Raw genomic sequence first — 12,385 nt, 5'->3', positions numbered from 1 at the left:
ATATATATATATATATGTTTATTATGTATAGTATTCTGTGTGCATATATGCCTGCATGCCAGAAGAGGGCGCCAGATCTCCTTACAGGTGGTCATAAGCCACCATGTGGTTGCTGAGAATTGAACTGAGGACCTCTTAACTATCTTAACCTCTGAGCCATCTCTCCAGCCCTTGTGTATGGGGCGGTCATTTTATTTATTTACATTTCAAAGGTTGTTTCCTTTCCCAATCCCCACCACCACTACCAGCACCACCACCACCCCTCCCCCACCCCCGCAAGCTCCCCATCCCATCATCCCTCCTCCCTGCTTCTATGAGGGTGCTCCTCCAAGCACTTACCTCACCACCCTGGCATTCCCCTACACTGGGGCATGAAGCCTTCATAGGACCAAGGGCCTCCCCTCCCATTGATGCCAGACAAGGCCATCCTCTGCTACATATGCAGCTGGAGCCATGGGTCCCTCCATACTCTTTGGTTGATAGTTTAGTCCCTGGGAGCTCTGGGCGATCTGGTTAGTTAATATTGTTCTTCCTATAGGGTTGCCATCCCCTTTAGCTCCTTCAGTCTTTTCTCTAACTCCTCCATTGAGGTCCTCAGGTGAGCCAATAGTTGGCTGTGAGTTTCTGTATCTATCTTAGTCAGGTGCTGGCAGAGCCATGGCCCCTAGTATCAGACTCGTTATGTCCCCATACCCTGAGTCACTATTCTGCATCCTCTGTACCATCATAGTACTTTGCTAGAGTGCACTCAATTAGGTACTCGTCATGTTTGTTTAGTTTTTACCTGTACAGTCTCCTCATCAAGCAGAAGCTTAATTGGCAGAGTTAAAGGTACAAAAGATTAGATGGATTCTTCAACTCATGCCTTTTTTTTCAACCCTTTAACCATTGTGATTTCTATATTATCTTGGACCATGCTGTCTTGAGCTGTTTCCATTTGAATGGGTATAATCTATAAAAGACAGAGAGTAGATAATTTTTTAATGTTACAACCCTTTTTTGTAGAATTCACTATAGCATTAATGCATATACCAGAATTTATATACTATAAAATATGTGCAGAATACTCCAGTAGGAAATGCATGGGTATAAAGGAAATACCACATGTTATTTAGATTTTTCAAAAGAGATACTTAAAAGGCAAAACGTGTAAATTAGATTTTATTAACCTAGTAAAACTCTTGGTGAGGTGCCAAATGCCTGCAATTCCAGATGTGGACCAGGAGGATAGTGAAGTTAGACCAATGGACTCTATATAGTAAGACCTTGATTCAAAAAAAGAAAAAGAAAGGAGTTATCTCTTCAAATCCAAACTGGAATGCCTGAAGAGTTTATGCCTTTCCCCTAGTGTTCCCATCTGTGACTTAAATTCTGTCTCTCTACTCTTGGAACAGTTGAAATGTATACACTAGGTCTTAAGATATAGCTCAGTGGCAGAATATTTGCCTAGCACATGTAAGTCCTTGGATTTAACGTTAGTACCACCAAAAGTAAATGTATTCTACCCACAGTCTACATATTATGCTTGTAAATTGTTCAAAACAACACAAGTTAGCAGAAGATTTAAAACCAGGACAAAGTTATTTGTCTTTCCCCTCAGCTGCATAGTTGTATAAACACTTATCACATGTTATGTGGCGTATGATGAAGAAAAGTACCCACCTGTCTCTCACTTCAGTCCTAAGGCAGCAAATCCTTCAGAAGCAGCCTATGGCTATTATAATAATTTCCCTCTTGACTCATTTCTTAATTGTTAGAGGATTTCCATCTTGTAGTTGTTTGTTCAAAACCAAGGATTCTCTTCCTCTTTTTTAACACTTTACCTTTTTTGATTTATGTATATGGGTATTTTGCCTACATGTATTTCTGTGCAACATGGGTGTACAATGCACAGAGTCCACAAGAAGGGCATAAGATCCTCTAGAACTGGAGTTACAGATAGTTGTTAGGTACATTGTGGATGCTGGAAACCAACCCTTGGCCTTCTTCAAGAGCATCAAATACTCTTAACCTATAAGCCTTTTAAGGATTCACATAATCTGATAACAAGCAGTCTATAGCCCTATTCCTCATTATCTCATGTTCTTCAAAGTTATTAAGTCATAATAGCTATTCAGTCTCACAATCTTTTTTTTAATTCTATACACATATTTTAATCATGTCCATTCTTATTCCCCTCCTCCAACTCTTCCCAACATCTCCCAAATCTCCCTTACCAACTTCATGTCCTACTTCAGCGCTGCTCTTTTGCCAGAGAAGCTTCTTTTTGCAGTGGACACAATTAATGCAGAGCCTCACATCTGGGCAGAATGTAGAGAACCCTCGACTTTGGAGGACTCAGCCCTAAATGAGTCATCTGTCTGTGTATACACATACAAGCCAAAATTCCAGTAGCAATGGGGGAGGGGCTTCTGAAGCCCCAGCCCTAGTTAAGGAACATTGTCAGTTGAATGATGCTAGGGTACAGGTAATCAATTTTCTTTGGGGACATGGACCCTGGCAGATAATCCATGCTTCAGTGGATGTCCCTAAACCCATGAACATACGGGCAGCACTTGTGGGACTCAGAGGTGTATAAAAAGAGGATTTCTCACTATCTTTCTTATTTAAACCTCACAAAGAAACAGATGAGAATGTGTATATTTTCTTTTGAGGATGAGTGAGTCAGAACACATGGTCATCCATTCACTGTATGTCGATGGCCATGGGGTGGGGTTGTTAATCTGACTTAATTAGAGGAGCTCCCTGCTCAGAAAGAAACCGACACTTAGAACTGAGTCTTGAACAGTCTAGTATTAAGAAGAAGAGCCAATGACATTATGAAAAGATGTGATGGGCTAACATGAGGAAAGCTGGTACCATGATTTACTGGTGGTCCTAGTAAAGAATGACACACTAGAAGACAAAAGGAATCAATTATCTCAAGGGGCCTCAATAAAGTAAGGATGAATCATTGGAAATTGACTTGGTAGAGAGTGGCTGTGGAGCTCATGGTAGGAAAGTTTGGTTAGAATTGTAAGAGAGCCCCCACCCTCACCCTTACCCACATGTTGCATGCATGCAGGAGAGCTGGGTCTAAGACCTTCACCTGCTGAAACACTCGGGAGAGCAGGCTCTGTACCTCAACTGGGCAGCACAGAAGAGCTGGCTCTGCTGGCATGGGTGAGGGTAAGCCTGCCTCAAAGACTGGAGTGCTGGCTCTGCCCCCTTGCCAACTGCAGCAGTGAGTGAGCTAGCCCTGTGAGTATGGGAGAGCTGATGGGCTGACCAGCTCAGCTACCATTCAGAGCAAATTCTGAGCCTTTTAGTTGGCCCTCGCCAATATCTACCCCATTTATGAACTGCTGTAATATGTTAAGGAGCCAGTCCCGCAGATCCAAAGCTGCAGGATCTCCTTGGCACAAGGCAACATCAGGATATCCAAGAGTTCTGTGAGGATCCAGTTTTTGATTGTATAGCAGAAGCCAGAGGCCTCAACCCAAACCAGTGACTCATTGCAATGAACATGTGCAAGTAAAGAAGTGTGAACAGAAGGGAACAATGTGACATGCTCCAGCTCAACAACGAGACCTTTGGCTTTTTTTATTTGTTTTGTTTTGTTTTTTGTCTTTTGTCTTTTGGTGGGGAGGTTGCAGGGCAGAGAGCAGGTATAAAGGGAAAGGCACAGGGAGATGACTGGGATTGAGGTGCATGATATGAAATTCACAAAGAATTAAAGGGTTTAAAAAAAAACAGTAGGAGGAGACGGGTTGTATATAAGCAAGTTTTAGAGTTTTACTCCACAGACTGATAAAACTGATAAGATTTTATCAGTTTTATTTTTTAGTGGAAATGAAAATGATTAGAGATGAGAACACCTGAGAGAGATAAAGTGTATAGTGATATGTATGCTGTGACTGAGGTCTGAAGTAGTGAAGTCCATAGTTTGAATACTACTAAGTAAGCCAAACAGATTTGTCCAAAGGTTGAATGCCCATAGATAGTGGCTTACTCTGTGTGGGACTTTAAAGGAAGAAAACTTTACAATGGCCCTGGGACTTTCAGTTGTCAAGATAAGAAAAATGATAGGAAACTAGCTCAAATGCATAGCAAGGATTTAATTAGGAAAAGGTGGGTAATGCTGGGGAAACTCTTTATCATTCGTGTGGCTTATACAAGGTCCTCCAGTGGAAGCATTTCAGAAATCTAGAATGTGACATTGCTGTCAAAGAGTACATTACCTTCCCAGAGAAATTATGTATGATAGCTTTGATTATCTTCTGAAGATTCTCCTTGAAGAGAAACAAAAAGAGGTTGACAGAGAAAAAATGAAGAAAACAATGTCTCAGCTTATACAAGATGCAGCTATCAAAGCAAGGAAAGAGGTAAGAAGTTTAGTTATATGTAAAATCAAAATTTTAGTTCTAACTAAGAATAAATGCTGCTTATATACTTTAAAATTAAAGTTCTTCTGTGTGCATTCACATGAACTATATATGAAACTATTAATGTAAGAGTTAAAAACAGAGATATTTCTTTCCTTAAAATTAAACTGCTATGGATATAGTGTAATGTACTACATAGTCTTTGGCTTCATAAACAGTGGGGTATCTTCTTACCTATATTCTCTATGCTCAATATAATTTTTCTCCTCAGTGAACTACAATTTCAAGTGCTTTTTTTTAATGATTTAAAAACATAGTGTTAACATATTTGCTTTCTTTCAAACAACTAAATGGTAGTTTTTACAAAGCCATTGCAACTATATCCCTTAGAAATAAGCTTTAGTCATGCCATATAAGGTCACTTTGGTTAAGAACAAGCTATGTATGATGACAGTTATCTCATAAAATTATACTCAAGCTGAAACATCTGTTTCCTCATATTTTTACGGTACCTTTTCAGGCTGAAACACATTTGGGTAGACAGATACCACTGTGTGCATCTTACTCTGTATATAACCATGCTATAACAGATTTATAGCCCATGAATCCTCAACCTCCCAGGTTTGTGTACCTATACTGTTGATATTCACAATGACCACACTACCTAAACAATGTTTCTCATAGTGGACTCTGTTGTTACATGATGTGTGACTGTGCTTTATTACTAACTGATTGAAATTAGATATTTTATCAAGGTAAAAATTTGAGACAGAGTCAAACGAAAGCCTTTTTATCCTAAGCCTTCCTGAAATGACCTTCCATAGATATTAGGGTGAGAATGTTCTAACTTTAAACCATACCACTCAATACTCTAAAGACTCACTTTAGAGGATATTTAACTTATAAAAAATATTGCTTTCACGACCTTTGTAAAAATATTTTATCGAAGTATTTTATCCTGTATTAGCATTCTAGTTGCATTTTTAATCTTAAGATCAATTGAAATACATTGAATTTTAAGACTGATTGAAGTTTCATTCATGTTAGCCTATAATTTCAGCATATTTTATTAAAGAAACTAAACAGAGACACGGTAAAACTATCAGAAGTTATGAATCAAATGGATATAATATATTTATAGAACATTTCATCCTAAAGCAAAAGAATATACCTTCTTCTCAGTACCTCATGGTACCTTCTCTAAAATTGACCATATAATTGGTCACAAAACAGACCTCAGATACAAGAAGGTTGAAATAATCCCATGCATCCTATCGGATTACCATGGACTAAGGCTGGTCTTAAATTCCAACAAAACAAATGGAAGACACATACACATGGAAGCTGAACAACCCTCTACTCAATGATAAGAGTAGGAGGTCAAGGAGGAAAGAAAAAAGAAATTAAAGACTTTTTAGAATTTAATGAAAATGAAGACACATCATAACAGAATCTATGGGACACAATGAAAGCAGTGGTAAGAGGAAAACTCATAGCTCTATATCCCTCCAAAAAGAAACTGAAGAGAGATTACACTAGCAGTTTGACAGCACACCTGAAAGCTCTAAAAAAAGAAGGAGGAGGAGGAGAAGCAAATACACTCAAGAGGAGCAGACGACAGGAAATAATCAAACTCAGGGCTGAAATCAACCAAATAGAAACAAAAAAAAACTATACAAAGAATCAACAAAACCAAGAGCTGGGTTTTTTTTTTTTTTTTTGAAAAAAATCAACAAGATAAATAAACCCTTAGCCAGACTAACCAGAGGGCACAGAGACAATATCCAAATTAATAAAATCAGAAATGAAAAGGGAGACATAACAACAGAAACCGTGGAAATCCAAAAATCATTAGATCCTACTACAAAAGTTTATACTCACCTAAATTGGAAAATCTGGATGAAATGGACAACTTTCTAGATATATACCAGGTGTCAACCTTAAAATAGGGTCAGATAAACCATCTAAACAGTCCTATAACCCCTAAAGAAATAGGAACAGTCATTAATAGTCTGACAACCAAAAAAAGCCCAGGACCAGATGGGTTTAGTGGAGAATTCTATCAGACCTTTAAAGAAGACCTAATCCCAATACTCTTCAAACTGTTCCACAAAATAGAAACCGAGGGAACACTACCCAATCCATTCTGTGAAGCTACAATTACTCTGATACCTAAACCACCCAAGGATCCAACAAAGAAAGAGAACTTCACAGACTAATCTCCCTTGTGAACATTGATGCAAAAATACTCAATAAAATTCTTGCCAACTAAATCCAAGAACACATCAAAACGATGGTTCACCATGATCAAGTAGACTTCCTCCCAGGAATGCAGGAATGGTTCAATATACAGAAATCCATCAATGTAATCCACTACATAAACAGACTCAAAGGAAAAAAAAAAAAAAAACACATGATCATTTCATTAAATGCTGAAAAGCATTTGACAAAATTCAGCATCCCTTCATATTAAAAGTCTTAGAAAGATCAGGAATTCAAGGCCCATACCTAAACATACTAAAAGCAATATACAGCAAACCAGTAGCCAACATCAAACTAAATAGAGAGAAACTTGAAGCAATCCCACTAAAATCAGGGACTAGACAAGGCTGCCCACTTTCTCCCTACCTATCCAATATAGTACTTGAAGTTCTTGCCAGAACAATTAGACAACAAAAGGAGATCAAAGGGATACAAATTGAAATGAAAGAAGTCATAATATCACTGTTTGCAGATGATATGATAGTATACTTAAGTGACCCCAAGAATTTCACCAGAGAACTACTAAACCTGAACATATACCTAAAAGATGTTCCAGCATATTACAAGGATACATGTTCCACTATGTTTATAGCAGCCTTATTTATAATAGCCAGAAGCTGGAAAGAACCCAAATGTCCCTCAACAGAAGAATGGATACAGAAAATGTGGAACATTTACACATTGGAGTACTACTCAGCAATTAAAAACAATGAATTCATGAAATTCTTAGGCAAATGGATGCATCTGGAAGATATCATCCTGAGTGAGATAACCCAATCACAAAAGAACACACATGGTATATACTCACTGATAAGTGGATATTAACCCAAAAGCTCCAAATACTCAAGATACAATTCACAGACCACATGAAGCTCAAGAAGGAAGACCAAAGTTTGGGTGCTTCGGTCCTTCTTAGAAGGAAAACAAAATACTCACAGGAGCAAATATGGAGATAAGATGTAGGGCAGGCTATCCAGAGACTGTCCCATCTGGGGATCCATCCCATAAACAGTTACCAAACCCAGACACTATTGTAAATGCTGAGAATGCATGCTGAAAGAAGCCTGATAAGGCTGTCTCCTGAGAAACCCTGCCAGAGCCTTACAAATACAGAGATGGATGCTTACAGCCAACCATTGTACTGAGCGTGGGGTCCCCAATAGAGGAGTTAGAGAAAGTACCAAAAGGGGATTGCAACCCCACAGGAAGAACAATATCAACCAACCAGTCCCTTAAGAGCTCCCAGGGACTAAGCCATCACCAAAGAGTACACATGGCTCCAGCTGCATATGTTGCAAAGGATGGCCTTGTCATGCATCAGTGGGAGGAGAGGTCCTTGGTACTATGAAGGCTCAATAGATGCCCCAGTGTAGGGGGACTGATGGTGGAGAGGTGGGCATGGGTTGGGAGGTGGAGGAACACCCTTATAGAAGCAGGGAGAGGGAGAATGGGATAAGGGGTTGTGGGGGTGGAGAGACCAGGAAAGGGAATAACATTTGAAATGTAAATAAAGAAAATATCCAATAAAAAAGTAATAATAATTAAAAAGTTAATTATGCTATCTAAAATAATGATTAAATTATTTGGGAAAGATAATGATAAAAATTATGGTTTTCTGCTTTTATTTCTAATAATAGTAAAATGTTAGTAGAAAGAATGCATAATAAACAGAAGCTCTGTTTTTACAGTGTAAAAGGACCCTGAGACCAAAATGTTTGACAGCCACTGTCCTTTTGTATATGTCATCCACTTCTCTCGATTCTTACAACAATTCTGGAGCCTTGTATAAACTAAGCCAGTGCTACAGGTGCAGCCTTTGATTTGATCTGGTCTGGTCTGGTCCAGTCTAATCCATATATTTTTAGCTTTGAACTCAATATATATAGTCCAAGCAGGACAAACAAAATTCCCTTGCCTCAGCCACCTATGTTCCTGCTAACTACACATAGCTCATGACCAATTCTTAGATATTTCATATATTATATGCTTATTTACCTTTTATGCCATAAAAGTTATGTTTCTTTTTAAATTAAAACATCCTAAGTTTTTGTCAGTAATCATTTTTTATTCTTTGCCTAAATTATGTCTTAATTCACAGGTCGAAAGCACAAAAAAACAATATGAAATTCTGATTTCACAATTAAAGGAAGAACTCTCAGCCCTTCAGATGGTATGTTAGAAGACCTTGTTAGTATTTTTCTCCAAATATTCCTTGTTTTAAAGGTCAATATGTGTGTTCCATATACATTTGTTAAACCATGACCTATGCTAGGTGCTAGAAAACAAAATAAATTTCCAGAGATGTTTTGCTATCTTTGGCTAAATTTAGTAGGAAGAATAGAACAGGTGGCATCCATCACATTCTATTGTCATTGACAGAAAACACAGAACCACTAAACCAACTACATTTCCTGCCATATGCTGGGTTGATCTGGGAGACCAGGGAGGAAGAAAGACACTAGTAAAGCTTCCTACAAACAAGAGTGAGTAGGCGTGGGTACAAGGGGGTGTTGAAGAAAAGAGTTTCATTTGACTAGAGATAGACATTTAAAACTTCACAGGCACACTTTTCATGAATCCATCACTTTTAATCTGTTATAAAATTTAGCAGTAACTTGTGTATTCTAATAAATGTGTGCATTAGTGTTTGTTGAACATGTGACCATTTGTGCAACCATGCTCTTTACAGGAAAATATCTTCAAATAATAGGATAATAAAAATAGAAATCAGTAGCAAGGGAAACTACAAAAACTGATATGTAAGAAGTGCACCACTGAAGAAGCAATAGGAGAAATTTAGTATTATCTGTAATCAAATAAAAATGATAAAAATGGAAGTCCATATTGTGAGAATACAGCAAAGACAGATAATGTGTAGCTGTTTTTGAATGTCCAAATGGAGCAAAGGCGTAGGCTCTCATTTTTAGTGATTTCTATTTTGTTTGCATAGGGACTGATAAGTGTGGCCTCTATGCTATCAGCTTGAATAACTGCTAACCCTTTATAAAGTATGAACTTGGAAATATTTCAGAAATGCATGAAAGTTTAATTTTCTTCCAAAAGCAGGTATATAAGTGGTGATAAGAAAAGTTTCTAATAAAGTTTTATTTTAATATTACAGGGCACTTAATAGAACTAGTATTATAATTATAAATATTTCAGCTTTTCTATTTTATTTTATTCTTTTTTGAATCTCTCTTTTTAAATTTACTTGTTTTAAACTTATTGACTCTACATCCTGTTCACTGCCCCCTCCCAGTCACCCCCTCCCACAATCCCTCTCTAATCCCCTTCTCCTCTGAGCAGGTGGGGGCCTCCCTGGGTATCCCCTGACCCTGGCACTTCAAGTCTCTGCAAAGCTAGGCGCATCCTTTGCCACTGAGGCCAGGCAAGGCAGCCTCTGTAGAAGAACATGTCCCACATACAGCAACATTTGGGATTAAAAAAATAGAAAGAAAGAAAGAAATTAAAGACTTTCTAGAACTTAATGAAAATGAAGGTATAGCATACCCACATTTATGGGACACAGTGAAAGAGCAGTGCTAAGAGGAAAGTTCATAGCGTTTTGCTCATTTTTAACCCAGGTTAATCAAATACCGTTTGAACCATCATCACTTCATGTCATTGGAATATAATGGTTCAGGTAAAGGCATAGATATATGCATAGTTATAAGTTATAAGTGTCTTTGTAGGACACTTCCTAGATCTAGAAGTATGATCCAACTTTGGAATTGACATATTGTCCTAGTTTACTTTCTGTTGCTGTGATAAAACACTGACAGAAAACCAACTTGAGAAGGAAGAGATTTATTTTCGCTTATAAATTGTAGTCCATTATCCAGGGCAGGATCTCAAGGCAGGAACCTGGAAGCAGGAAATGAAAGCAGAGACCATGGAGAGAAGCTGCTTGCTGGCTTTTTATGACTTGTTCAGCCTGCTTTCATGGACAACCTAGGACCATGTGTCCCGAGTGCCAGCACCTACAGTTTGCTGGTCATTACTCAAGAAAGTGTTCCCATAGACATACCCACAAGCCAGCCAGTTGGATGGAGGCAGTTTCTCCTTGCAAGTCTCTTTCTAGGTAACTCCATTTTGTGTCAAGTTGACAAAGACAGACCAGCACAGGTATATGTTAAAGTCACATGAGTGGTATTGTGAACATAGCAGAAGTCACAAATTTAGCATCATGAAATTTACCACTTAGCAGGTAGAGAGTCAGAAGGATCTTGAATTCAAGTTTGAGGACAGCTTGGGCTATGTAATGAAACTATGAAAAACATTCTCCCCACCCCCCCCCAAAAAAGCCAAAAACCTTTTATAGATAAGTACCTTATCATGTATATGAATATATGTAGGGCCTGGGCTATGTAATGAGACTATGAAAAACATTTCCTCCCCTGAAAAACAAAAACCTTTTATAGATAAGTACTTTAACATATATATGAATATGTACAGGACATTAAAATTATGTTTCCGACAAACTTGAATTCTATTTTAGCAAAAAGAAAGTCACACATGATTTGTATTGGTTCGAAGTAATCAAGTTTGAGCCATAGTTTAAAACCTTACTTTAAGTTTTGAAATCAGCAAGGTAGGCCTCTGATATAATTGCGAAAATTTGAACATTATTAGTGGTATACTGTCAACAAAGCAGGTTCACCAAAGCATGACTTATAAAACTATGCTTACTCTCAAATAAATAGAAGAATAATTGTGAAGAACTCACTAGTTGATTATGTTTTAGTATCTTGGCAAAATAATCATATTGATTAGCTGATATACTTGTTAAATTACTAAGTAAAATGTTCGATACATGAAGTCTTTTAAGTGTAAATGTTTCAATTGTTCAATGCTCATGCTAATAAATTTCCCTGGGTATTGGTTACTTTATAAAGAAAACTTAACTTAGAATTTATTCACCTTTTATGCCAAATGTTTCCTTTGGGACATTGTGACAATGTCTAGCTCATCTTGCAAAATATTTGGTATTAGTACATGAAAAGAGAACCTGTAATATCAAAAATCCTCATTTTTTTCTCCAATGGGTACTATAGCCTCTGCCTCTTACTTACTTTATGAATTCCTTGATATCATATAGCCAAAGGCAATTTCTGGAATCCTGGAATGTGTCAGTCACTTTTTGAAATTGACAATTATGGTGGCCTTACTTTAGCTTTGTTAGATAACTGTAATATTCTTATGAACAAACCCTTTTGCTTTTCCTTTTTTTTCCTCACCTTAATGTTTTACTAGATTCATTTTTTAACATTACAACTTGACTTTATAGGACTGTGATGAAAAGCAAGGTCAAATTGATCGAGCCATTAGAGGGAAAAGAGCCGTAGAAGAAGAACTGGAGAAGGTAAGAAGGGCACACAGCTGCCTGAAGGCAGCTGTAGGGCTCTGCACCACTGCCTGTTCTGCTCACGCTGGCCTCATAAGTACTCTTTGGGCAGTGTTTACTCATGTGTAACTAAAGTCATTGAAATAATCACTTCACCTACATCCATTTCTTTGAACTTTGTACTTCAAGATCTAACTGTTTTGAAGTGTCTATTTACTATTTACTCAGCCCAAAATTGGTTTTCATTTTGTCATCTTTTTTAATTTCATGCTAACTTACTGGCGTTAAAAATGGTGATAATAGTGCCTCAGGAGAAGGGAGCGCCATCTTGGTTCCGGGACTCCGCCGAACTTAGGAACTTAGTCTGCACAGGTGAGAGTGTGCACCACAGAGGCAGACAGCTTCTGGGACAGGC

At 37.8% G+C, this 12,385-nt stretch overlaps 1 protein-coding gene across 4 annotated transcripts in view; it reads left to right on the top strand.

The window, feature by feature from the left end:
- Sclt1 (sodium channel and clathrin linker 1) overlaps window positions 1–12,385 on the top strand; it is a 110,284-nt gene that overhangs the window by 61,804 nt on the left and 36,095 nt on the right. For all 4 annotated transcript variants that reach the window (XM_021157908.1, XM_021157911.1, XM_021157910.2 and 1 more), the window contains 3 exons: window positions 4,266–4,364; window positions 8,725–8,796; window positions 11,914–11,988. In XM_021157908.1, coding sequence (XP_021013567.1) covers window positions 4,266–4,364; window positions 8,725–8,796; window positions 11,914–11,988 — 246 coding nt within the window. The remainder of the gene's footprint in view (window positions 1–4,265; window positions 4,365–8,724; window positions 8,797–11,913; window positions 11,989–12,385) is intronic.

The sequence above is a fragment of the Mus caroli genome, chromosome 3 (genome assembly GCF_900094665.2).
Source record: "Mus caroli chromosome 3, CAROLI_EIJ_v1.1, whole genome shotgun sequence".
Taxonomy (NCBI): domain Eukaryota; kingdom Metazoa; phylum Chordata; class Mammalia; order Rodentia; family Muridae; genus Mus; species Mus caroli.
This window is presented reverse-complemented; position numbering and strand designations above follow the sequence as displayed.